The sequence below is a fragment of the Anas platyrhynchos genome, chromosome 2 (assembly GCF_047663525.1).
Source record: "Anas platyrhynchos isolate ZD024472 breed Pekin duck chromosome 2, IASCAAS_PekinDuck_T2T, whole genome shotgun sequence".
In the NCBI taxonomy this organism is placed as follows: Eukaryota; Metazoa; Chordata; class Aves; order Anseriformes; family Anatidae; genus Anas; species Anas platyrhynchos.
In genome coordinates this window covers 12,077,400-12,104,296 of record NC_092588.1, presented here as the reverse complement: position 1 = coordinate 12,104,296, position 26,897 = coordinate 12,077,400, and the positions used below count along the sequence as shown (strand labels likewise).

At 48.7% G+C, this 26,897-nt stretch overlaps 1 protein-coding gene across 7 annotated transcripts; it reads right to left on the bottom strand.

The window, feature by feature from the left end:
• Positions 1-421: 421 nt before the first annotated feature.
• On the bottom strand, positions 422-25,558 carry ZHX1 (zinc fingers and homeoboxes 1). Of its 7 annotated transcripts, none has more exons than XR_011807352.1 (4): positions 25,306-25,558; positions 24,726-24,831; positions 9,900-13,289; positions 422-797 (listed from the first exon to the last, which is right to left on the bottom strand). XR_011807352.1 is itself a non-coding variant. In XM_038175722.2 (3 exons), exon 3 carries the CDS (start codon positions 13,068-13,070, stop codon positions 10,443-10,445), a length of 2,628 nt encoding a protein of 875 aa, XP_038031650.1. In that variant the 5' UTR covers positions 13,071-13,289; positions 24,726-24,831; positions 25,306-25,558; the 3' UTR covers positions 3,913-10,442. The 7 variants fall into 7 exon arrangements, 2 of the variants coding, with proteins under 2 accessions (XP_038031650.1, XP_071890441.1); XR_011807348.1 differs by lacking the exon at positions 422-797 and adding an exon at positions 3,913-5,410 and having other exon boundaries at positions 9,453-13,289; XR_011807350.1 differs by lacking the exon at positions 422-797 and adding an exon at positions 3,913-4,803 and having other exon boundaries at positions 9,453-13,289.
• Between the last annotated feature and the right edge of the window lie 1,339 nt (positions 25,559-26,897).

The window sequence follows — 26,897 nt, the reverse complement described above, 5'->3', positions numbered from 1 at the left end:
CCCATCCTGCCTTAGGTTACCACCATACAGAAAGTGTATCATGTTTTAAGTGGCCTGCAATGCTGTTTCCTCTCTGTGCCCTGCTGGCCCTTTCATCCAGGGAAACCCATTTCCTCCCACCAAACCACCATACAAGTTCAGAGAAGGTGAGCTGAGAAGTCGTCCTTGTGCTTCCCTAACCTGAAAATGGACTCATGAACCTGTGCCTACCAGAACAGCATTCGAGGCCAAACCACTGCTTGTATGGATAATTTGAAAGGTTTCCTTCTAGCAGAGATGTGAGAAAGGGGTGGAGGATGCTTGTGTTCAAAATATGCTCAAAATATCTTCCACACCAGCATAGCTGTGACTGGAACTAGCATCAGCTGGTATAAATCCTTGGGTAGAAACTAAACATTGGCAGGTAGATTTGACCAGAAAATGAGAGAGAATTGAGGTTTCTTTCGCTACTAAGCTGACCGTTTGGCAAACAAGCCCTCCTGAACATAGGAAACTGCTTAACAAGCAAGTCTGGAGGGAAGCAGGAGCTTGCTCCACGTGATGCTTCAGTCGTTTCATTACAAGCGTCAGGGTAGGCGAGCACAGTCAGAGCTTCTTGTATGTGCACAGCAAAACCATCTGTCTCCTCTCTGCATGCAGACTGGTGTGCTGAGCTCCTGCAGGACACGCAGAGGACACGGGAAGGAATCTGCAGAGGTTGGCACTGGTGTCTGAACAGCTACAAGCGTCTGCGCCTCTCCTCACACATGCTGGGCACGTGCTGCTGCTTCCCCACTCCTCCAGGACTGCCGTTCATGCTGCAAAACACAGGTCTGATGAGTACAGCACTAAAATCCAGCAGGACTGTTAAGAACAAATCTAAAAGAACAAAAAAAAAAAAAGAAAGAAAGATGAGTAATCAAAGTGAAATGTGGCCCCCGCTCAAAGTAAAACACAAAGTGCAAGGCGTTCCCAGGGGCAAACCCGAGAGCAGCCAGCTGGCTGCCAGCGTGGATTGCGGAGTCCTCCAGGGCTCAGGGTTTCAGCCGCCGGTGCCTCTGAGGATACCAACATGGTCTGCAGAGGCTCAGTGTTGCAACGAGCGTGCCTCTGCCTGGTAAATCAATGATAGGGGAGCAATTCCTGAGTGCCACGCAGGGGGCCTAGCGGCTAGGGCACTGCGTGCTTTGAGGCAGAAGTCCCAGGCGTAGCATCACTTCTCTTCTTCCGTCCTTTCTTCCTTCCTTCCCTGGCTCTCCCTTTCTCCCGCCTCCCCTCAGACATTTAAAAAGCTCCTCGTATCTTAGTTACCAGAATTAAAAAAGTGCAACTTAAGGAAATTCCTCTGCCTTGTCAGCACTGGAGGTTTGCTCAATTTCTCCTGCGAGACCCGAGTCATCGGTGCAGCTGCCAGTGCACAAATCCCGGCTGTATGTGAGCAAAGCTGTTTGCCTGAGCTTGCACGGCGTGGTTTGCTGTGGTGCTGTGAGCCTTGGCTTCACGTGGGAGAAAGCAGCTCTGCAAGAGGCAGCTCTGAGAGGGTTTGGAGGTACAGGAGCCCAACAGGATCCTGAACTGGCACAGCTGCTCCGTGTATCCTCAAGGATAACAAGCCACAGATGAATCTCTTCCTCCAGGCAGACGAGGTCTTACCCCCCTGCCAGCCGAAACCACCAGCTCAGCGGGTGAAAATCAGGCCAGTGGCACCGACGGGCTCTGAGAAGTTGCAGTCGCCGAGTTCCTGCGCATCAGCCAAGCCGCTGGAGCTCCTGGCATGAGCCTGAGCCAGCTGTGGTGTGCTGGGACCCAGCTCCAGCCTCAGCGAGCTGGGGACGATCTCGTGTGCTTCAGTTCGCCATCAGGGCAAGCCCAGAGGAAGCCCGGACACGCAGGACAGCCCAGACGACGGGCAGGAATTTGTTCCGAGCTTTTTGGCCAGGAAAAGAAAACGCAGCACGGCAGGCAGAGCTCGTCTGAACCCCCACAGCCCTTCTTCTCCCAGCTCCCCAGCCTATTCCCAGGCGAAATTAATTCCAAAGAATTGCCCCCTGGGTTCTTCCAGATGCTGTGAAACACTCGTACCTTGGGGGGAGAGCAGTTTGCTTTTTTTTTTTTTTTTTTTTAATGGACAGTCATAACATGGGCTCTCCCCTGAAGAAAAGACAAGGAGGAGCTCTTTATGGAGCTCTTCATTTCCTGGCAGTGTCTCGAGGTGTTCTCGTCTCCCTCTGCTTATTGTCTCCTTCCTTTTATTGAGCCGTGAGTTCTTCGCAGCAGCAGCCATCCTTAAGCTTCTTTGCACGGTGCCAAACAAGCGGATATTGCCCGTGATGGAAAAACAGCATTTCAGGTGAGCTCTAGAAAATCGTAGGCTGGTTTGAGATGCAGCTGCAGGTCCCACGTGGCACCAAAGCCACCGCAGCGGGCGGCGTCAGGCCCAAAACTCATCCAGAAACCTGAGCTGACTGCCTGCGACCTTGCTGCCTTGCAGGAACAGAGAGAAATAAACCTAAAGAACGGGAAAACAACCAAGCAACCAAAAAGCTACATCAAAGAAATGCACAAAGGGCTTGGGGATTGCCCTCGAGTGCCCCTCACAACTCGTGGGCTTTCAGTCCCGCTCTCCTTGTCCGTCTGGAGGCTTCCACATGGGAACACCCAAAGTGGTTTTTTTTTGGGTTCTCTGGTGCAGCTTTTGCACAACTGGACAGGACCAGTCGCTCAGAGAATTACTGCCAGAGCTGACCCTTATTTTCACCCAAAGATACAAACCAGCTAAGTGAGACCACCAGTTTCTCCCCCTTTTCCCATCTTTTTTTTTTTTTTCTTGTCCCAAGTAAATATTTTAAGGTAACGCACATCGGCACCGATACTGCAAGGCGACACGGATGGGAAGGAGTTAGTCACAACGCTCACAGTTCAGCGTTTTTGCACTGGAAACACGTAGTCAGAGCTTTCATTTTACACTACTCGAAGTGCAACAAGGCATTGAACAGCCCCAAAACGCCGTCAGGACTTGAAATTATTAAAAATAGCCGAGTTTGGAGCCACTGCCAACGCAGCAACCGAAAAAAGGTAACTTTAAAAACAAGGTGCTTGTGTGAAGCCTTTCCTGCCTCCCTCTGGAGCTGACCGAATCTCGAACATTTTTTCCCCCTCCTTTTTTTTTTTTTTCACTGGACCGAGTGCAACTATTTGGGCAAACACCCAGCTGTGCTGACCGCTAGCGCTCGCCTCCAGGTCGCTGCTTGGGTTCAGGGCGTAGTTTTTCCGGGCTGACATGAACCACAGCACAGGTCCGGCTCTGTTGTCTTAAACCTGTCTTTTTCTTTCAGGGATCAACGTGTGGGAGTGAAGCCAGGTCCTGTGGGGACAACGGGGTCCCAAACACCCCCGGCCACGGCACAGTGGCTGGAGCAGGACACCGCAGGTAGCTGGGGAGGTGAGGGAGGCTGGTGGGAGGCTCCTGGAGCCTCCTGGGGCTGCCAGAGAGATTTGGGGCTCAACAAGACCCACCTCAGGCACTGCCTGAGGAAAACACATTTTTAAACCAGCCCTGAGGTCACCCAGCGTGATGTCCAGTTGACAGGGGCTTCAGCAGGGAGGCTCCTGCTCGCCCCTACTCCTCCCACCCCAAATATTTTCAGCGTGGTAATAAAGAGCGTCTGCCTTAAGGAGAAAAGCCACGGGAACGTCCCTGTGGATAGGGCAGGATAGTTAGCAGCACGCTGCTGCCCTGACCCCAACGTGAAGCTGCCCTGGTGCTGGCTCTCCAGCCAAGCCACTCCTCCACTTGTATCGCCTCCAAGGCATCAATGAAATTCGGTTTTGTGGAACACGAAAAAAAAAAAGCACTCAGCAAGATCCGTTTCGTGACATTTTCAGGCAAACACAGTCTCTGGTTTCCACGCGGCCCATGAAAAACACACACACTCAGTAAGGAGACGTTTATTCCATTATTTCTGGTTTCAAATTTTTTTGGTACAAAGTTTATTTTCAGAAGTCCCCACGTGATCCTTTCTTCTACCAGCTTCTTGTAGGATTTTTCTATCTCTGATTTATTTTCTTTATCTGTTGAAGCAAAAGCAGTAATTGCTACAGAAAGCAATAATGGCAATATTACAAATATTTTACAGCAGCATCCATTCATCTCTTTGCCTCAAAAAAATAACAAAAATAAATCCAAAGACGAGATCCATACCGCCACAAAGGCTTAGGTTTGTAGTATCAAGAAGTATGCTGCGTTCCCATATATGAGTTGTACAAGTCCGGCACAACTTTCCAAGTTTGTGCAGAGCCTGATAAATAAGACACAGAAATATCAGTTACATTATACTGTTTCTAAGAACTTTTACTCTGTAAAATGTTTGGTCACTCCAAGCTATAAGCTTAATCACGTATCAAAGAACACAGGCAGTAAAGCCCATCTTACTAGAACATATAGGATTAGGCCAAACAAAATATAAGAGGACAAAATCTAGTGGTCACTGAAGCCTCTTCAGAAAAGGTCTAAAACAGAATGTTTCCATTATGTATCAGAATAAAAATGTACTGTATTAAAATTTGATTTTCTTTTTTTCCTTTTTTTTTTTTTCTTTTTTAAAAGCTGTCTTTTAATCAGTCTTCTATTTACAGTGCAGAACTTCTGCCAACTGCAGTAGTTTTAACTTTGGCACAACACTAAGTTCCAATCCTTTTGAGTATTCAAGTCCTGTGTGTGTCCAAATATGTTCTTGGTTTCACGAAAAGTTTAGGGCCCATTCACAGTTAACCAGTTCTCTTGAACTTTTTCAAGAATTGCTTCCCCTTCACCACGCTGGGCAGCTACAAAGGAAAGACACTGTAAGCTATTGCATCACTCATCAGAAACGCTTCATTCTACACGAGAACAGCATCGCTGCTTCCGTTAACAACAGCACGTACGCCAGACATCACACAGACTGCTACATACCGGACACCTTCTAAAAACCTTGCTGGTCGTTAGTGAATCGTCTTCCTCATACTTCCAACACATTAACAACGCATTAACTTAGCTTCATTTCACATGTCAAACAGGACATTTAAATATATTGCAATATATTATAGGAAATTGCAAAGCTCCATCTTTTCTGTAAACGAAACCGACACCTGTTAACTCTCCTGTGCACGTGAAGAGCGGTACCTAGTGCCACATTTTCTGTACAATATAAAGCCTTCCCAGTAGGGCAACTCCTTTTAGTGCATTTCTGTCCAAACGGTGAGCATACGAGCAGGTAACCAACTAGGCAGGATCGGGAACGCTCCCGTAAGCTGGGACTGGAGGCAAGGGGAACACGGCAAAATCAGAGCGGAGCGCTCACGCTTGGTTGTTTCGTCTCCCAAGTGAAGACTTGGCAGCTTGAATCTTCTGTCATCCTAGCAGATTCGTTAGGGTAAGTTTCATGATAGGGATCTGGTATTGAATAAGCATAAGGAGACGCTTTGATCAATTGGGATACAAATATTACGTCTCAACACACTTTTAGGTACGCACAGTCCAATGCTCAGATGGTAACACTCTCTAAATACTTCAGCAACCCGAAAGCCGTATTTATGCCACAGTACTCTAACCAGGATCAGCTACATTATCCACCGCTGGAGTGCCACCTGCTCTAGAGTAAGGAACAAAACCCAAAAGGAAGACCTCACGCTTCCCCACACGTGCCATTAGGGAGCGGAGGCGAGTACCATCGCTCACACAACAGAAACCCTTCAGAAACCAGCACTGCCTCCCAGCCAGCACGCTGCAAGGTGAAGATTCATCTCCCCTAATTCCAGATGTCTCTAAGATCGGTGTCTGCCTGCGAGCTGCCTGTAACAGCCGGCAGGGTTTGGGGCACAGTTCCTCTGACCGGCTGCAGGCGCTGGGGACGAGCTGCCTTGCACTCAGCCAGACAAATCCCCCCTGAACTCAGGAAAAGTGCTACGGGATCCTCAGCCACCCCCCAACATTTTGAATGTTGTGGTAAGGCTTTTTTTATTTTTTTTTCTACGAGTATCCACTGAAAAAGTGCAGATGCCCTTCACTGCAGCAGGAAAAAAAAAAAAAAAAAGACAAAAGAAAAGCTCAGACCATTAGGCTTGAAAATACTGTCAGCAAGCTGCCCGTGCTTCAGAAGCTCCCTTTTCACAAGTGGGACAATGACGCTGAAATTTCCACTATTGAGTGTGTACAAATAGCTCTGGAGAGGACTTTTCTTTTTTTTTTTAAACCTCACCAAACCTGCAGGCACTTGCCCCAGTAAGTTTGTGTCACACCAAACATCTTTATCCCAGTGCATCAGAAGCTTGACGGGGAATACGACAGGCAGAACCCGGTACTGCTCAGGGCAGGAACCGAGCCCTGCGCTTGCCTGTCCCATCCCCGACACGATTATCCCAGGCGTTCCCAACAACTTCCAGCAGTTTTACTGCTCCCTCATCACTAATTCCTCATTCCTACCGAACGCAGGCAAAAGTATTTTCCAATAAATAATAAATTAAATCAAAGAAAAGTAACTACATTTCATTGCACTCTACTTTTGTGCCTTCGGGTGAGGGCGGGGATATTTACTAGCACAGAAGCTTAAGGGTTATCTTCTCTCCTTGGGAGATAGGAACACAGAGAGGAGGAGGTGGTGGAGGACACGGTTTGGGGCTGTCATATTTACAGGAGCAAACGCTGAGATCCGACTTGGATGCGCAGCACCCCGTTAAGTGCAAAAGGAAAATGCTCCCCACCTTACAGCTTGGTTCCGCAGCAGCCAGACTTGTTGTCAGAGTTACCGCTGTGCTTTCACTTCTGGGGAAGATGCAGGAGGAGAGTGTCTGCAGCTTGGGGCTTTCTAGCTTATGGGACTGCATCAGGCTTTGAATCCCTTTGTATGGGCTCCAGAAATCCTCTCTCTGCTCCGAAGGAGAAGGGAGAGCATTCGCCTGCCTCGGAGCTCCTTGGTGGGCAGGCAGACAAGGGGCTTTCACCCCACGTCAGCAAGCCGTGCATTAGAGAAATTATTTCATGTCACACATGGACATCGTGTGAGTTTCCTTACTGATGACCAAAGTTACAGCTAGCAACCATATTGCACATAACGCTGTGAAAAAACACTAGAAATGGAACTGGACAAGGTTCAGAAATGGAACGGCCCGGCTCACTGCAGGGTGTTAGAGATAATCCACTGAATCTAGTCACGGGCTACCAGCTATCTTTCATCTGCTTTCAGGTCAGAGCTGGGATTTCTGTGTGCTGCACACAAGTGACTGCAGCGCTTGTTCAGTGTTCGGAAGAGCGCAACGTGTGGTGAAGCAGCATGATGCAGGGACAGCGAGCGCCTCGGCGGCTGTGACGCTGCCTGCCTTCAGCCTGGCTTTATCCGAATCCCAGAGACAACGTTAACCAGCACCAGGTCAACCAGCTGATCAGATCTAAGATCAGATGAGATGAATCTGTGCTGACCCCCTGCCACCAGCACTTCGGGGCTGCCACGACCAGGGGCTACAGCCAAAGCAGAGCATCCCTCGGCCTCCAGCATGCCGCCAGCTCCTTCCAGTGCTCCTCCCACCAGCTCTGCTGCAGGAGCCTCTGGTAATTCGTCTCCCACAGTGCAAATACACCCGTGCTGTAAACGTGAAATAACCTGGACTCTTTTTTCCAACTAAAATAGCAGATTGTGAGTGGTGAGTGCATGCAGCCGGTGTTCTGAGGACTGAACCCACACAGATTTTTCTCGTCCTTGGCACAACCGAAAGGTTGCATCTAGCCTAAAGGAAACGTGGGTACCCTGCACCTCTCGTTACCCGGCCCCCAGCACGTGGTTTAAATTTAAATTCTGTGTTCTGCAAAGAGATGAGACAGGCTGTGAATGCTGTTATAACAATATTATGCAACACGAGGAACTGTGATGTTTGCAGCAGTTAAAGATCTGGTCCAGTATACACCAGCCATCCTCTCTGACCATTTTACTCAAAGAAGACGTCCAATCCAACTATATTTAGTCTGATAAACAATGTGTTTCCTCTTCCTGCCTTTCTCAGACCAGATGTGCTAAGGCCTAACACTGTAGCTGAGTGCTAGTTAACAGAGCACTGCCAAAATGGAAACATTTCCCATTTAATCATACAATTAACTTGGATCTTTGTATTTATTTTTTTTTGCATCTTTTAAAGAAGGTTAGATTTAGTAATAAACTAAATGCTAACAAAAATGAAGATGCTTGTAGAGGTTGATTGGGTGTTTTTTTGTTTGTTTGTTTGTTTTTAAATGAATTCTGGCTCAGCCTTAAGGTTGAAGGCAAGTCCAGAACTCGCTTGTTGGAGGCATATTCCCAAGGAGTTTAAGGATTTGCTTTAATATTTCTAGAAACTTAAAAATAGCATCTCTTCCCCTACTAGTTCTGTCCTTTCCCACCCATCAAGCATTGATTTCTGACCCTGTGGTCCCAGTGGAGCTTGAAGCTAATGCAAATCTTTCCTTGACTTTGTGCTATCCCCAACAGCCTCACCTACCCCATCACCTGCCAAGCCACAGCTCCCAACCTCCCGCAGCAGCCCGTGCTGGGGAGGCCAGATCCTGACCTCTCCTACACCAGCTCACAGACATTTGTCAGACATTATTCCCTCTCTTGTTCTGACCCAGGTTTCAGCCACAATCTGGCAAATCACATTTAATATGAGCTCCTCTGCTTCGGAAAATCATCACTGAAAAGATTTCCTTGGTCTTTTGACAGTTATCACAACAAGGAAGAAAGAATAATTCTAGATTAGGTTCTTGGAGATGCGGAAACATCAGGACACATTTTCTCTATGCTCATCTTTCCCTCACAGGTCAACAGATGCAAATGCCTACAGAGAAGAGGTCGACAGATTTGGAAAGGAGATGGCTAGCGTGCGCTCTGTTAGTGCCCATGGAAAAGCAGACAACGCTGCTTACAGCAGCACCAGTTCATTAGCATCTTTAGACACCTAAATATAAAGCAACTTACCCCTAAAAAATGCAGACTGACAGTGGTACGGACACAAACTACTCCTCCTTGGAGTACCACTCCTCTACAATGCCAGGTATCTGCCTAAACTTCTGTGAATTTGGCCCCCTGTTCTTTAGTTGGTTATCCAAACACTACGAAGACTTCATTGCCTTGAGACCATTTTTTCTTTTCTTTTCCTTTCTTTTCTTTAAATATAAACACTCATCCAAGATGCAGATGCTCCCTGTCAGATTTGACTGCTTCTGGAGTTCAAGCAGATCGAACCATCCCTATAAATACGTGTGTTCACCCCGCAGCCCTAAGAGCGACCAGCACAGTGGCAAGCTTAATCCACGAGGCTGAATTTTAGCTTAAACTTGCACGTGAAACATTCAGCCGGGCTATCGCTAGAGAACAAGCAAACACCGCTATGTTTATCGTGCCTAACCATCTAAAAGCCACATAACTTCATTTCGTTTGAGAATTATAAAGCAGGTCGTTGCCACAACTTACTTGAAACCCTTTCTTACTAGCACCTGAAGACGCTTTTCGCCTCTGTCTGTGTATTCTTACACGACCGTAAGCAACGCTGACCCAATGGAAACAGGCAGGTTCTGCCTTGTGTTCACCTTAAAATACAGTGTAAGATTTCAAGAAATTAGTCTTTTTAGCTAGAAACATAAATACTTTTCTTACCATTTTCCAACAAAGTAAAGAATGCATAAGCTAAAAATGAATGTTGCTATCAACTGCATCAAGTCTGTCAGGCATTTAAATTAAATTGATGTAGGATACACTGATTAAATTTAACGAAAAGCATCTTCTAGCATTAAACTCGTTCAGTTAGCTCATAATTATCAGCAAGAAACATTTCAGCACAAGCTCTGTAAACCCAAAACACTTTGAAGATATGCAAAAGGTGCAATATCGCCTCGTTTTCTTAAACCAAGCAATCCTCACCCCTAGGTTCATTGGTTCCTTTGTCACACTTTTCCCCTTCTCTTTTGTTTTGAATCCTTTCCTTAAGAAATAAACCCAGGCCTTGAAACCTTTCAGGTGAAGTGATGTTTGCAAAAACACATCCTAGGTTTTTGTATTTTCCTCCTTCGCGAGCAGGCAATGTTCTCCTACAACAACAAAAAAATATGCGTCTGTGGTGGTTTGTGGTTTTTTGGAATCAAACAACATAAGGCAATGAAATATTGAGAAGCAGTCATGTGTATGATGAACCTTCCCATCGGTAACACAGAAGAGGAGGAGCTGAACTGGAGCTGATTTGTAACCCCATGTCCTAGGCTGGGCCTGAGGATGTCCACCTCTGGTAGCAAGGAAGCAAACGCTGGCCACCTGCACGGGTCGCATCTTGCCCGTGTTCTCCCGGGTGCAAGGGAGATGCTTTGCAGGTGCTTGCTAAAACCGAAGGCCAGGAAAAATGGTTTGGCTCTTCAGCATCAGATCAAACCTAATTCACAGGTTTTTGGCTCCCAGATCCCAAACCGTGCATCAATCGGATTTGGAGAGTTTACGCTTAACATGTCGGGGCGGTTCCCACGTATCGCTATCGTCTGTTTCTTCCTCATCTTCCTGATCTTCCAGCGTTTCATCTTCCTCCTCGTTCTCCTCAAAGAGCTCTATCCCAAGTTCTAACCTCCTTTGCCTTTCTGCAAACCACTCTCGGACCTGCTCATACCCCATGTGCGATTTGGCTACCAGTTCATCGAGGTCTTGCTCGTTAAGGAATTTGTGCTTCATGTAGTAGTCCTTCAGGATCGCTGTTCCAGTTTTGAATTTTATCACCGACACGCCTCTGTCCCAGCAGTTTAACCTCTTGCTCCCCCGAGGCCTCCCTCGAGGCCTTCCTCTCCCCCTCCCTTTTGGTCTTCCTCTCCCTCTCTTCCTCGCGAAGCCCTGCCCGTTCAGGCTGCCCGCGTTGGCGCTCTGGTAGTAGTAATACCACTTCAGCCCACCGTTTTTCCAGGCGTAGCGAGTGTCGCCGAACCAGCTCACAATTTCTGACCTTGGGAGCCCCGTTTCTTCTGCCAGCTTGTTGTACTCTTGTGGGGATGGCCACTGAGTGCGAACAAATGAACTTTTGAGCATGTGCAACTGCTCTGGGGATTTTTTGCCTATTTTGCTGGAAGCGGAGCCCCCCGATTTTGGTCCCGCTGCTCCGTCTCCCACGGATGTTTCTCCAGCCTCCTCTTTTGAGCTGCTGGCATTGCTCTCGTTCACGTCGGCTCCCTCTTCCTTTAAGACATTCGACTTCCGTCTTTCTGTAAACCAGGCATCGATCTCCCTCCTGGTCAGTTTGGTTTGGGCTCTTAACCTGTTCATCTCCTCATCTGTAAGGACAGGGTTATTAAGAAAACTCGCCTGGAGGACTTGCAGCTGTTCAGCTGTCTTCTCCTTGAACTTCTGCGGGGTGAAGTCGGGAAATGCACCCCACGAGGACTTGCTCTGGGGAGTGGCTCCCGTTGGGGACTCGTTCATTTCGTCACTCGAGTCAATAACAATGGTGGCACACGAATCGCTGTTGAGATGAATCCCGTGGTTATTCTTTGAGTTCCTCTGATTGTAGCGCGTGTCACTGAACCACTTCTTGATCTCTCCTTTAGTCAGGCCTGTTATTTTCATAAGCCGGCTAATTTCTGAATCTTGAGGGAACTGATTCTTCAGGTAGCTGACTTTTAATTCTGCCAGCTGTTCCTTTGTTTTTTTGGCCCGCATGCCGAAGGAATCGGGATTCATTAGGGCGGTTTCATTTTTGATCGGCTGAGGGGCAGGCACGGCAGCTACCTGCTTGGTTTCTGCCACGGGCTGAGCGGTGTGGATCTGACTCTTCTGCAGCTGGGTTTGGTTTGGGACTCCCGCTACAGTCAGAGCTATCGGGGCTGTCACCGGTAAGGTATTGGCACCTGCGACTTGAGTGAGAACAAGGCCTGGCTGACCGACTATTTGGCACGTCTGTAAAATCGAAGGTAGCCCATTGCTAGCGGCAGAAATGTGCGCTGGGATGACGGTGATCGTCTGCGGCACTGTGTGCACCGTGCCATTAAATTGCTTCCTCCTCGCTTCCTCCACTTCCTCCGGCGTCCAGCTCACACCATGCTTCAGACGCTGGGCAGAAAACCAGATTTTGATCTGCTCCTCTGTGTACTTCGCTTGAGTGGAGAGCACAGTGATTTCTGACATGGTCGGGTACGGGAATTTGTTGTAGGTGTTGAGCAAAAGAGGGTTGTTGTCCAGAGCGGTGTTGTAGGTCGGAATGCTATTTACAGGGATCAGGACTTTGGGGATCAGGTTGGAGTTCTGCGGAGCTGTAACAGCCGTTATGACCTGTGCCACCCCGGGCTGAAGCACCGGCGCTGGGGTCACCACCGTGCTCGTCACGTCTGCTGCGCTGCAAACGGCCGAGTGGCTTGCTTTGGACTCGGAAACCGCCGGCGGTGGCTTCTCTCCTGCTTCTTCCGAGTTTGGCTCATTTTCCGTTCCCTTTTCTTCGCCAGGAATGTCATCGATGACATTGTGGAAAACAGCAATGCGTTTGGTTTCGCTTTTGTTTTTCATCATCTTCATAATGGGCGTCTTGCTAATGGAGATCCCCGACGAGGGGGCCTCGGCAGGGTCAGCCTGCTCGGCGTTTTCTTCTCTAACAAAGCTCCCATCAAAAGTGAGGTCATTGACAGTCTGCTCGAAGATTGTCTGATTGTTACGCTTCACCATGGTCAGTTTAAAATTCTCCTCGCCGGGGTGGTACTTCAGATTGTGTTCTGAGAGCGCGTCGTATCTTTTGGTAAGGAAATTGCATTCCACGCAAACGTAGGACGAATTCAGCACGACGTTGGGATGTTCCGAATCCACGTGGAAAGTAAACATGTTGAGATCGGGAGTCTGAAAAGTACAGTATTTACACTCGTAGCCACCTTCGACTTTACTGGCGTTCTTCTGATTGTCTGAATCCACGCACTCGTGCGCGTCCTCCTCGCTCGTGGCGCTCTCTGCCACGGGGTTGTTCTCTGCCGGCGCCGCTGCGGGCGGCCCTTCCTCCACGTCCGACACCGTCCCCAGGTCCGGATCCTGCTCGTTGGCTAAGACCATGCACGGCGTTGTTGATTTTCGTTTACTTGCCATGCCTGTTCCTGCGGATGCGATACGGACTGGTCAGCTACAGGCTTAGCTTCAAGCTCTTCTGGATCGGTAATAATGGCTTTTGGTGCTTCAAGTCAGTTCTGGTAACGTCTCAACATTTCTCCCGTTAGCAGCTTTTCTTGGGTAGTGCAATCGGATTAAAAAAAAAAGACAGTTGAGGATGAAATGTTGAGACACTGCTTTAAAGTCCACATCCACCACCTGTAGCAAAGAAGAGAGTGTAATTAGTTCGATTTAAAGGCTGACTTCTATTCTGCTACATAGCACGGCTTAAGGTAATTCAGCCCCTTAGGGTTCTGTCCACCACTGTTCACCCCTGAAACCAGCAGACCCATTCCAGGAAGAGATCCTCACAGCTAAGGCAAGAAGGACAAATTCCAACTCAATTATAGCTGGGCTACTGATTTCCCCTCTGTTTCCTTTCTAAAAAAGGCACGTTTAGCCTATTTTTCTGCTTCATTACACACAGAGGTACAAGCATGCACAGGGCCTTTCTCCCCAGTTTGAAATGAGGCAAAAAATGCCTTTTTAAGGCGCTCTGACAGACAAAAGATGAGTGTCCTTTCCTCCTAGCTCCCCAAATGTCATTCTTCAAGTGAAGGCCAATCCCAGACCAATAAAAGTTGATTGTTAACACATGGCAATTAACTAAGATCTGTTTTCTTGGCTCTATGCATTAACGGGGACGTGATTGATTGTGTGAACTCCACCAGAAGAAAAAAAAAAAAAAAAAAAAAGGCATTAAAAAGTGATATAGCAAGCAGAAGCCAAACAAAATTATGTATTTTCCATTCAGAATTCCTTGTTCACTTCTAAGAAAAACTAAAGAAGTACCAGCCCGACTTGAGGCCTGCATAAATTCAGAGAATAAATATGTTCTTAAATAGCACAGACTGGAGTGAGTTTTATCCCACTGGGACCACAACTAGGCTGTTGGAAACGATGCACTAACTTCTGCAGTGGGTTATACTCTCTGTAATAGTTTTCTTCTTGAAATAAAAGCAGGCGCTGATTTCTTGTACAAGAAATCCCACAGATACATGAGTCTGTAGACAGTGGAACATTATCTACTGCCCAGAGTGGTGGCATGCTCAAGTGCAAAAGGAACATCCAAGCAGCTGCTTCACAAGGTTTTTGGGGCATGTAACAGGTTAGAAACAGAAGGCCAGCTTGGATCTTGACAAAATCTTGAAAGAAGAGCAGTATAAAAGGAAGCAGCGCAGCTTAAGAAAACGAGAAGGAGAAAATAAATACTATTTCCCACAGTAGGGTAACACAGCCCTTTATTTTTGATTATGGGGCCAGCAGAGGCTGTGGCTAGGAAGGAAGGCAAATAATTCATAACTTCACATTTTGTCTTTAGGCAAAAGACAAAATCGCTCATCCGTAGCTATCACACAGTGCTTTGAAACTGGGCCTTACTGCACTTTGCTGCAAAAATCCTCCCCGAGTGCCTGGAAGTGACCCTCCGAATCTCTCCGCACTGCTCCTCTGCCTACACCCGGAGCGTGCCGCCCAGGACGAGGGGCTCCTTATGCCAGGGATACGGTTACACAGCATTAAGGACACCGCCAGCGCTCCATAAATCTCTGGTAATCATCATTCCAGGGTCATAATTATTTCATAGTGCTGGCGCTGAAGGGTGCCCTTCTTCGACAAGCCACTGCCAGCCATCTGTAAAATCGCAGAGAGGTGTAAAGGATATTTATTTTAAAGCATACACAAAGCGTGCGCTGCAGACCGTCTCGTTTATCTTCGCAGCGAGAAAGCCACGAAGCCCAGCTAAATGGATCCATTTGTCTCCCTGCCCGGAGGGACGAGAGGTAGGGAGAGCATCATTAACTGTGCCACTCCTCTGCGGGGCTGGAGGGCTCTTCACAAAAGACAGGCAACTGCCAAGACGAAACGTTGGGCAATTCTCCTGGGGAAGAGCTGGGTGGTATTACCTAATTTTTCTGCGATCTTGAGTAAAATTTCCGAGATGCCAGACATGCCAGTTGTCACAAGCTCCTCAGCAGCCAGAGGAGCTGGCTGGGGTTGCAGTTTGACACGACCGGAGGTGCAGCAGCACTCACTGTTCTCAAATCCCAGCAAAGCCAGATGTTTGCAGCCCTCCTTCCTCTACAAACCTTCCAGAAGCCCCGGTACCAGTTTCTGATGGGATTGCTGCAGCTGCAGCACGCTGCCTGACCACGGTCTGTCAGTGTACCAGGGAATTACAACTCACGCTTGAGCAGTAGATCAAAGCAATCACGCACACCCCCAGTAGTTAAGTTCCCCTGAAACACCTCTCCTGTTCTGCTTACGAGGATGCCACTGCAACCTTCTCGTGCGTTTTGACTTCAGGAGGCTTTGCAGCATCCAGTTGCAGGAGGCTGACTCCACTGACAAGGAAGGAATGCAGATTTGCGTGAGATAACTTGCTTTTTGACAAATCCACCTGTCTTAAAAATAAACTCTTGTTGTTCTCTAGGTGCTTACAGGCTCTTTTTAAAGCGAATTCTTCCTGTATTTTTCTGGGAACAACGATTCCGGGAACTGATCTGTAATTCCCTGCGTGTTCTCCCCCTCATTTCAGACCAGGTTTTATGTTTGCCTGCCCCAACTCCCCTGAGACCACCCCTCATCCCCCACAGACTCCTAAAGACTGCCACTAGTGGCTCAGGGGTTGCTCTGGCTTGTCCCTTAAATACTTTTGAGTCAAATACAGGAGCAAAGATTAAGATATAATGCAGAAATTCAGTACTCTGAGGGTGGTGAGGCCCTGGCACAGGCTGCCCAGAGAAGCTGTGGATGCCCCATCCCTGGAGGTGCTCAGGGCCAGGCTGGATGGGGCTTTGGGCAACCTGGGCTGGTGGGAGGTGTCCCTGCCCAGGGCAGGGGGCTGGAATTAAATGGTCTTCAAGGTCCCTTCTAACCCAACCCATTCTGTGATTCTGCAGTAGAAGAATCTGGAGGAAAAATTCCATGTAGCTGCACTTCATCTCTCAAGATATTCACTACTACAACGCCCTTTTGTAATTTTACCTCAGATCTTCACACAAGTGACATTCCTAGCACAACCAGCCCACAAAATGGATATTTTCCCAGGGAAATAAAACCAAACTAAGTGCAGACACACCTTTTCAAAGGCCCTGGAGCTTGTATTTTATCTCCGAGCACGCAACTGCTCAGGACTCTGCTCTTCAGAACATAAACAGTTCATAACACCAATTCATTAGTAATTTTATTAAGACAGGCTTACTCTCCAGAGTGGAATTCAACACTTAAAAGCTGTCTCTGTAGCAGATCTGGATACAGATTTATACGTTTCCTAAGTGCTGCCTCTTTGATTGAAGTTTCAGGAGGAAAAGATATACGGCTGACAGCAGAAAACAAGTCAAAGAACAAGCTTTAAGGACTAAAGTTTTGCCCGCCTCGTCCTTCCATGCCCCGAGCAGGAGGAGCCGCTGCCACAAGAAATGAGACTACAGAAGGTGTTCTCCACGTGTTAAGGTGCTTTATGAAAAGCCATTTTTCCCTGCTTGCTGTATGACATTTCTGTCCAGCATGCAGGAAAAAGGGAGAAAAATGCAACAAAAACCCAAACTGAATGTAACTGGAAGGATGTGCCCAAGCGGAGTGGCTCAGGAGGGCATTGCTGCTCCTGACCCCAGAATTTTGAGCAAATCTCAATTTAAACCTAATTTTCCCTCACCTGCTCATCCAGGCAGCTCCACTTTACATGGGCAGCTCTTGATTTTTGGAGCTCGAGCGTGTTTAATTCAGGAGGTGAGCGCCCAGTGCTCATTGCACCTGACATCTCCACGTCATTACTCTTTAAAGGATCAGGCCTGGCCACGATTGCCGATGCAAACGTTCACCTTAGCCAGCAAAACGGTGGCAGAGTTCAGAGATGGATTTCTTTTTGCATAGTTACAGCTCTGTTTTGTTTTGCCTGCTGTGCTGTTACACAGAAAAACGGGGAGGAAGAGGAAATAACATTATTGACCTGAAAAGATCGTGGAGCACGTTTTGGGTCGAATAAACATTTAATTCAACCCCCAAAATGTTTGTTCCATATCGGCTTTTAAAAACCATAGCGGTAAAAATTGATTTCACTTCAGAAGCTGTTTATCAAAAAAAGTTTCTCCTTAAAACACCAAAACAAAAGGTTTTGTTCCCCCGGGATTTCCTCCCTTAAAACGAAAATCTGGCACAGGCAGCGTTTCACAAAATGTTCCTTTCCACTTCCATTTTTTTTTAATTTTTTTTTTTTTTTTCCCTAAGCTGAAAAAAAATCTGTGGAGACCTCAGCTTTCCCAGGCCCCGGCGTAGGGCTGGGAGTACAAAACCTCCCCTTCGCCTCGGGAGCTCAGTGTCCCCAGGCACCTCTCAGCTGCCGCAGCCCCGCAGATGGTCCCGCACCACGCAGGGGTGACAACCCAGACAGAGGGAGGAGGAGAATCCATTTGCCAGCGGAGGTTTAAAGCAGGAGGAGTGACAGGCATGAAAGCCGGTGGAGAGCGGGTAACAAAATATCCTGCAAATCCTACCTTGGATACAAGGAGGTGGCGACAAACTCTGACTCATAATCCTGCCAGTTCCTTTGCTTTGAACAGCAGAAGGCATTTGTCAGACCTCGGGCTAGATCCTTGCCAAATTTCAAGCTGCAAGTCAGAATTTCAAACTGCAAGTCAAAAATGTGACTCCGGAGCTGACGTTTGATTGTTTTGAAGGTGCCTCCTGCTGTCACACATCGGCTTTACACCTGTAAGCTGAATTACACCACAAAACCAAAGCAGAATTCACCTACAGCCTACTGGCAGACTCTCCTAGAACTGGGGAGATGAATTTCTTGGTCGATGCTTGCAATTTCTTTAGGACGTGCCCTGATCTGATCCAAGCAGCACAACCCTTGAGTTTCCCTCTCCGTACGCAGGGTGCTCGGTCCCTGCTGAGCTTCTGCCAGGAGCCAGGAGAGGCTCTGGGGCTGCTTTGGGTCTGTCTCCACCTCGCTGCTCTCGGCCTGCTCCTGGAGATCACTCACTGCTTGTGGGGCCAGCTGATGGAGGAGTAGCGGCACCTCCACACCAGCTGGGGACTGCAGGCAGCTGTCTGGAGAGGTCGAGGAGATCTGCTGGCAACTTTGAAGGAATTTCCGTCCCTGGAAGATTGCAAAACTCGGCAAGACCCAGACCAACCCGATCTCATTTCAAAGTTAACCTCGCTTTGAGCAGGAGGCAGGGCCAGATGACCTCCGCAAGTCCCTTCTATTCCTTTTCCCCTTAGAATCTGGGGATGTTTCAGCTAAAAAGGAAGGCAGAAACACTCTCCGCAGGTCTCCACCACGTAGTAAAACAGCGCCGTGTACCCGGTTAACCTCTGCAGCCAGCAAAGCATTTCTATTTGCAGCAGTGCCCTGACCCCAGCCTCTTGCTGAGCTCCGTCCTGTGCTGCTTGGATGCTCCCGCTGCTCAGACACAGGGGCTGAGAGAGCCACCGGGCGAGCACAAGCCCCCCAGCTCACTGTCAAAATTCACGTTTGGCATCTTTCACTTCACCAGCGCCGCCAGACAAGGAGCCCAGTGATGCCTGACGCCGCTCCGGGCTCACCTAAACACGGGGCTGCAAATTCAGATTCAAAGCTGCGAAGGTTTTACTTACTGAAAGCACAGAACGAGTGGCCAGCGGTGGCTAACCTTACAGGAAGGCATTCACTGTGTGAATGCTGCAGTGAGTGAAGACCGAAGATGTTTTCTGAATGACCTAAGAAGAGTCCTCCCCGAAAAGCAGGACGGTTTATTGTCTACGTAACATCTCCTTTGAAGGTTCGAGCACGAGCTCCACCAGGTTTAAGATCTCAAGACATGGATCTGCCACCACAGAAGCAATACATTTCATCTACCTAAAGCCTAAATACCATATTTTGCCTCCTCTGTAGGTTTAAAAAAACACGGTCATGCTTGAAGGAATGCATTCTCAGATATTCTACGTATTTACAGTGCTTTAATTAATACCACAGACATGTTGTGCTGTTTAGGGGAATTTGCAATTACATTTTCATTTCCAACCAAACGCAGCCTGACACAAATTGGGAGTAACAGGAACTAATCATCTGGAAGCTGGGATATGCATCATTCGCCATTTTCTAAGAAAATGACAAAAATATAAAACCCCAGCAGTCTGAGAACGTGAGCATTGAGGTAAAGGCCTGATCAAACAACACACACAACTATGATTTGTCCTTTTAACTCAGCAAAAGTCCACGAACTGTCACGGTAGCAAATGAGGAGAAGGAGTTGGTATTTACAGAAGTTGCAGCTGAAGATTGAGATAAACCATTCGGATCGATGCGCCCTTCCTGCAGGTTTAAGCTGCGGTCACATCGCCTACTTTAAACCCTTTTGATTTCTACCAGTCACCCCAGATCCCACCTATTTTGCACGTTTTCCAATCAACGAATTCGCTACGTGATTTCTGGCGCAGAAGAGCAGGCCTGGTGAAGAGGAGCACGCCTGGTGCCATTATTAAATCGAATCAAAAGCGTCCAGGAGAAGCCCGGGGTGTGGTACTCACAGGGAATGTTTGCGAGCGGCCAAGTTCAGCAGAAGAGAATAGGCAGGCCTGGAAGCCCAGGGGAACGAGATGCATCTGTTGTTGTAGGCAGCCCCAGCAAAATGTTACAGCTTCACTAGCCTGGGGCATGATTCCCCCCTTCCCTTTTGACAGCCAAGTACAATATTAGCTTGCCTTTTCTTTTTTTTTTTTTTTATTATTATTTTTATTTCTTTTTGCCATCATCAGGCTGAGGCCGGCTGAGAATATTTTGTGTCTAGACTAATAAATGTTTGTGCGGATTTTGCAAGAGCAGCTTATGGGAACAGAATCCACTTTTTGTTTTCTGCTGGAGGAAAAAAAATAAAATAAAAATAAAGGAGGAGCATTGAAAGCAACCGAGCACCCCCGTGCATTTGTTTTAAATTGCATATTACGGTGCTGCTATTTTATGTGCAATCAATACATAATTTGGAAGAAAAAAATGCTTTTAAAATTCAGAGCTATCCCTGAGCAGCTAAGGTTCTCTTGGAAACTGAAGGAGGAGTCTGAAATTATTGTTCTTTTGTTTGCATCCCCCAGTGGGAAAGGCAGCACACAAGTAGAAACCACTGTGCTTTGAGGCGGCATGAATCATTAAGAATAAAGATCAGCCCCCCCCCCATTTAAACATGAGATATTAAAACTGAATCTAGGACAAAGGTAAACTAAACAGACTCCTTCCTTCCCGGGCAGTCAGTGGGTTAAATCAAATATCAAAGGGGCAATATCAACCTTATCACTTCCTCTGCCGAAATTTGAAAAAAAAAAAAAAAAAAAAAAAGGTAACTTCTATTTTGCCTGCCCCGACCCCAGTCGCATCGCCCGAATGGGTGCAAACTGCTGGGATATGTGAGGGCCCAAGCCTACATTTTCCCTTTTTCATATTTGTTGGAGGAGGGCGGGGTATCTCCAGATGAAATGGCTGACCGAGCTTTTTATTTCCTCGCTTTGGGTGGAAATGACTGAATCTTTCCAGGCAGCAGAGCAGCGCTCGGCCGGCTCCCTCAGCCTCCCTGGGTGGGAAGAGCCCTGCCGGGAGCAGCCCGCGTAACCCTCAGATGCCAGCCCCATCAGGATGAGGTCCAGCAATGGGACGTTGGCTCCTCTAAGTGAGGATGCATCCTCTCGAAACACATACACAGAGATTTAAATGAGATATTCCCAAGAACACCTGCCTATTCTTTCAGCATGTGTGCAAAGAGTAAATTCATTTGACTTCATTCCTCTTTTTCTCAACTCTCCCCTCCTTCCTCCAGAAGGAAACAACCAAGCAGTATTAGCAGGGCCTTCCTTTTCCCCTGGTGGAGTCCAAGAACTCGAGAATTGAGAAAAGCGACTTGTCAGGAATCAAGTTTAAAAAGAGTGTTTGTAGACTGCGAGGTAGAATACCCGAAGGTGTAAACAGAAACACAACTTTTCACTAAAAAAAGCTTCTTTCCATTGTAAATTATTCCAGTTAGTGAAATAACAAATTAGTTCTCTGCTCAGCCACAGCCTCCTCCACCAAATTTAAGTAAAACCTGCAAAGAAGTCGAAGTTGTAAAACATTTGTCAGATGCAAGGGGCAGCGTTGCGTGGGTTAGTATCACACTCGGATGCCCACAGCACCAACAGGTGCTTTCTTTCCAGAGGCACCAGCTCCTCCAAGAGTTCCCCGCGCGAAGAACTGAAGAAGCTGCAGTCAGGGTGAGCCTTCCTCAGTCCTCATCCTCACAGCGAGGAGTACTGGGGATGGGGAGCTGCGTTTCGGCTTGCTGAGAAGCAGAAACCCCCCAAGTTTTCAGGCGGGCTCCGCTCAGCTCCCCTTGTGACTGCTGCTCGGGACACGACCCTGCCTTGCTCAGCACCCTCGACTCCAGCAGGTGCTGCTGCTGGCAGCTGCCCTATGTATACAAAAAAAAAAGAAACCAACACAGTATTTTCCTGCTTTTAAAGTATATCCCAAAGATTTACTAGGAATTGTGACGTTCTGCAGAAGCCCACAGCTGTAACTAAGGTTTGTGGGGTGTAGAGGGGCTGGGGGTTAAACAAGGCCAAGAAGAGCCACATCTCCTCCCCGATTGTCTCCCCTCTACTCTTTTTAGGACATCCAACATTCCCAGATCTCGTTTTGTCCCAGTGACCATACAGGAGCCTGGCACTCATGCACTCCGCCTTAAAACCTCTACAAACCATGCGCCTAAGTCACAGAACTTATTATAAGCCGGCAGCTCTTTCTGGTCTCACAAACTATCTGTGGCTTGAGATGCTCTGAAGATTCAGGGCGCTGAACACCTGCAGCCTTTGCCAGAACCATGACAAAGTCCAGGAGCTCCCTGCTGGCTCCAGCAGCAGCTTCAAGCTGTGGGTCAAGAAGGCCAAGACACCCAAGAACCTACAACACCAAGTGGCTTTCTGGAACAGCTCCAAACACAACTGGAAGCCTGTTTTTTTTTTGGAAGTGAGCTCTTCTGGACCTGCTAGGTGCAAGCAGAAGTCAAACTTTCAAAGTGTGTTTGCATCATTAAGCTCTCCATGATCTATCTCCAAGGTCTTTTAAGAGCTAGTAGCAACGTGTTCAGAGTTCTTGCCTGTTTTTCCCTTCACGTTCTCCCACAACAGCAGCCATGCGCTCCCTTTGGGCTGACTTCCAGAGCTGGGTAGAAAGGATCCCCTGGAAGCAGAGATGCTGCTTTATGCAACACCTTGCAGCTCGCTGCACTCTGAAGGGTATGAGAAAAGAGGTGAGGGGTCCTGGTGTGGTTCCTTCCAGCTCTCAGAAAGACAAGAGAACTGGAAATGAACCATCAGCCAAAGGGAGGCACGGCGCAGCATTATGAAATGCCATCTGGCTGCTACAGGATAAGGAAATGAGGCATTTTTGGTGGCTCCCACCTCCACAGAAAAAGAAACAACTGTTTATGCAGCAGAGTGGTTGGAGTATTTCAGGAGGCCCTGAGCTACCCCAAAAACCAACAACGAAACCACAAACCAAACCGAACCCAAACCAAACTAACATGATGGACTGCAATCAAAGATGAAAATCAGAATTAATACTACCAATGACAATAAAGATGTTGAAAACTTGAGTCATCGCATCCCTTGTGTAGACTGCAGGAGGAATCACCTTTAGTGCCTGATGTGACAGTGTCAGAAAGTTAATTAATAACACCACAAAACTGGATTCCTATGAGCATACACTCGGCAAAGGTGAGACAACCGACAGCGAGACTTGAACACTGATACTGGTACCTGACTGGGAAATAGCGAGGAAACAAAGGGAGGAGGGGAAACGGTGCTATCCTGAAAATTGCATCACTTGTTTACAAGTCACCGGCAACTCCGAGGCAAACCATCTCGGGCATTTATGGATCAGTGACCTCACGTCTCTGGCACAGGACGGAGAGGGAATACCGACCGTGAGTTCACAGAAGGGAACAGCGCGTCCAGGCCCTCCTGCACTCAGCCAAACGTGGCCAGAACGTCCCCTCCCCTCATCACCCCAAAACTTATCATGGAGGACTTCTATTAAACAGACCCCAAAGAGCTCGTTCTGTCAATTTTGCAACAGGCTCAGGATTTCTGAAAATTAGAGAGGCTAATTTCATAATATAAAAACACTGCATCTGGCACGGGGGAATTCTCAGCTAGACTTCAGCCTTGAGACACAAAGAGAAACTGACCATAGAAATAGAGATTGGCCATAGCTCAGCCACAAGCGAGTATGCCTCGGTTATATTTATTATGTGCAAACAGAACTAGAAAAACAGTTTACACTGACTTGCTGCTTTAGAAGTTAGTTCCATAAAGATGGAAGAAATTCTCAACTCAAACTTGAAGAAAGCATCAGACTTCAAAACCAGTCGTAGATCTTTGAAGTAAGACTGTTTTGAATTCAGAAGTCACATCCAAACAAAAAGATCATTTATGTTAATGGTAACTAGATAAAAAAAAAAAAAAAATTAATCCTGTCCCTCAGGCTTTGTAAGTGACTGGGGGAAAAACAGCGCAAGGATAGTAATATGCCTAAGTGAAACACCACAAACTGCTAAGGGAAGCAAAAGACCCAAGGAAACAGCCTTTTTGGTACATTAGGAACAAAAGGAACCCTAACAACAGCACAAAGTCCATCACTTGACAGAAATTCTTCAGCGTGGAGAAATTTACAAAAGGCAGAACAGTTCAAAAGCCAGCTCTAACAGGCTCCAAGGACACATGGACACGCAGCGATAAACATCGTCTTTCCCAATAATAACCAGCAGAGATAAATGACAACAATTACGGCTAGCAAACGGAGCACTGGATGCAGTTGAAGCAGGCACAGGTCATCGAGGGCTTGGCAAGAGAAGAGAGAGCCCAGGAGAGCCACAAGAAGCATTCAAGGAGTAGGAAAGCCTCACAAAGAGAATGCGTGCCCTACCTCCAAGTGTTATGTCCCAAACTTGTCTTTGTTAAACAAGCACAGTGCACAGGTGCTTTACCGAAATGCAAAGGGCTTTTTGGCTGAGGAAAGCTAGGAGGACTGCCAGCCTGAAGTTAGCAGTCACCTCGGTTAGAAAAAATGGCACCTCCTTCTAACAAGCTCCGGGGAACCCAATTAACAGCGTAACTGGAAGAGGCTGCCTTGCTGGCAATGTTTAAAGACGGTAACAAATGGGTTTTCTACATGATGTCTGCTTGTTCGGGGAGGTTTGGACTTACGGCCTATGGTATTTGGGTCCTGGGCTTTGCCTCATACAGGTTGTTCTCCACAGCTGGACCAGGTTCCTCAGAGCACCCACCAGCTCCTCGTGCGTGAAACCCCTCTGAGCAAACACCACCACAGCACAGGCTGCTGCTTCACACCAGCAGCGCAGCTTTCCAAACTCCCCTCTCCTCTCCCCCTCCAGCGGGCTGCTCGTCCTCACCTCAGCACTTCCACAACAAAGCCCCCCTTTGCACGGATCGCCGTGCACTTTGACAGCCCCAAGGCGCTCTCTGCGGCGCCTGTCCCGGCTGGGACCGCCACCTCAGCCTTGACTCACCCTTCAACGAAGCCAAACTCCTCCGTCAAGCCTGACGGGGAGCCCCAGCACCTACCGGGCAGCGCTGACAGCCGCAGCCTCTCCGCTCCCTCAGCGCCCCGCCGCCGCCTCCATTAGGCGCCTCGCCCCGCCGGGTGCCGATCTCCAGCGCCGCGCAGCACCTGGGGGACAGCCGGGCGTCAGGGCGGCCCCCGGCACCCCAAAAACCCCCGGCAGGGCTGGGGACATGGCCCCGCTCCCCTCCCACCGCCACACCGAGCGTGTGTGTGTATAGAGAGGGGGGGGGGAGCCCGGTCTCGGCTGGCTCCGTCCCGTTTCAAGGCACGGAAAGCGAAGTTGCTCGCCCTGCCCGTGTGCCCCCCATCCCCCCGGCTCTGTCACAGCCTCGTTTATCCCCCCCCGGGGGCCGCCAGACAATGAGGAGGAGGAGGGCGACGAGGCGGGGCGCCGCCGCCCCACCGCGCCCCGTTCCCCCCTCACGGAGCCGGGGAAGGGGTGCTCGCAGCCGCCCCCTCTCCTCAGGGCCGGCCGGGGGAGCGCCTCGCCTTCTCCCCAGGGGTCTCCCGTGGCCGCTTGGGGTCGCCCCCCGCAGCCGCCTCGCCCCCCTCTCCTCTCCTCTCAGCCCCGCCGCCTGCCTCCTCCTCCGCCGCCGCCATTTTGCGTCTCCGGGAGTCGTCCGCTGCCGGCGGGGCGGGCGCTGAGCCGCCGCCGAGTCCCAGCTCCGCCGGCCGCCCGGGCCCTCGCCTCGCCGCCCGCGGCGCCCACTCGCATCCTCCCGGCGCCTCGCAGCCTCCCCCCCCCTCCCCGGGAGGCTTTGAGAGCCGGGGAGGGCCGGGCAGCGGCGGGCCGCGGTGCCTCAGCCTCCCCCGGCAGGGAGCGGGGCGGAGCCGCTCCGCCCGGCAGGCGGCGGCCGGCCCGGCCCGGCTCGGCTCGGCTCGGCTCAAGGCATAAAGGCGCTGAGGGCGCCCGGCTGCCATCCCTCGGCTTCTTCTCCAGCCCCGAGTTCCCCTCAGGTGCCCGGTGCTGAGGGAGGAATGCCCTCCGGGGCTGGCTGGGACACCCCCAAAGCCTTTGGAGAAAAAACAAACAAAGAGCGAACAAACAAAAAACCCAACCCCAACCCCTTTTTGTCCACCTCCAAGTTGAATAAAGAGGAGCTCTTCCTTCAATACGTGTCCAGATATCTTAGTCTACGCTTCGCTTTAACTCCCACTACGCACTTCTCTTCAAAACGCTGTGTTTCCACATACCGCTGCTTTTAGCAATGTTTTTACCTCAGACGCTAAAAGTTGATCTTTTCCCCAAGTCAGAAAAAACAGAATGGGGCTTCTGGGAACCCTTAGCTGTGACAGCTGTTCATGTAGATCCGAGATTTACACCTTTATATATATATTTTTTTTTAACTGTGAAGGTCTTCTCTCCAGACTAATAACAGGGAGAAGTTTGCCCAAAACTTTGAAGAGCAAAAGTTTTGATGCCAGGAACGCTCCTGCTTCCTCATTGCCTGTCATTCCCTTTTAAGTATGAAATTTTCCAGTTGCAATGCAATGAGCTGACTGTGGTTCCATAGGTAAAGATGCATTTAGGATACCAGGTTTTCAACATCATCTTGAAGTGGATAAGAAGAAACACATTTTTGCCTCAGTGATACTTTTTTTTTCCTCTAATTTGTCTGGAGATGCAATGAAAGCTTCCTGTTGTCCGCTCAACACAGGCATCTTCTTCACGGTAGCTTTATAAATACAGTGCTAACAACACAGCTCTTTGTTCCCTTCTGTACATCTACTGAAACGTGGAAGATTAGGTGCCAGGCATAGGTCAGTCTTGGAAAAGGCTGCCACCCCTAACACACTGACGGAAACATCAGCATTGAGTTGCACCTGGCTCACGATTTGCCAGTGTTTGCCTAGAAAGCTCCATGGTTTATATGGCATAGATAGATCCTGAAACAACTGAGAAAAGTTAGACTTGGAGTACTGTGTCCAGCAGTTCTGGGCTCCCCAGTACAAAAAAGACAGGGGTCTCCTGGAAAGAGTCCAGCGGAGGGCAACAAAGACGATAATGGGGCCTGGAGCATCTCCCCTGTGAGGAAAGGCTGAGAGACCTGGGGCTGTTCAGCCTGGAGAAAAGACTAAGAGGGGATCTCCTCAATGTGTATAAATATCTGAGATGTGGTGGACAGAGGGATTTGGCCAACCTCTTTTCAGTGGTTTGTGGGGACAGGACA

Excerpts from the sequence above, each read along its gene's own strand:
- ZHX1 (XM_038175722.2), bottom strand. The coding sequence starts at position 13,070 with ATGGCAAGTAAACGAAAATCAACAACGCCGTGCATGGTCTTAGCCAAC.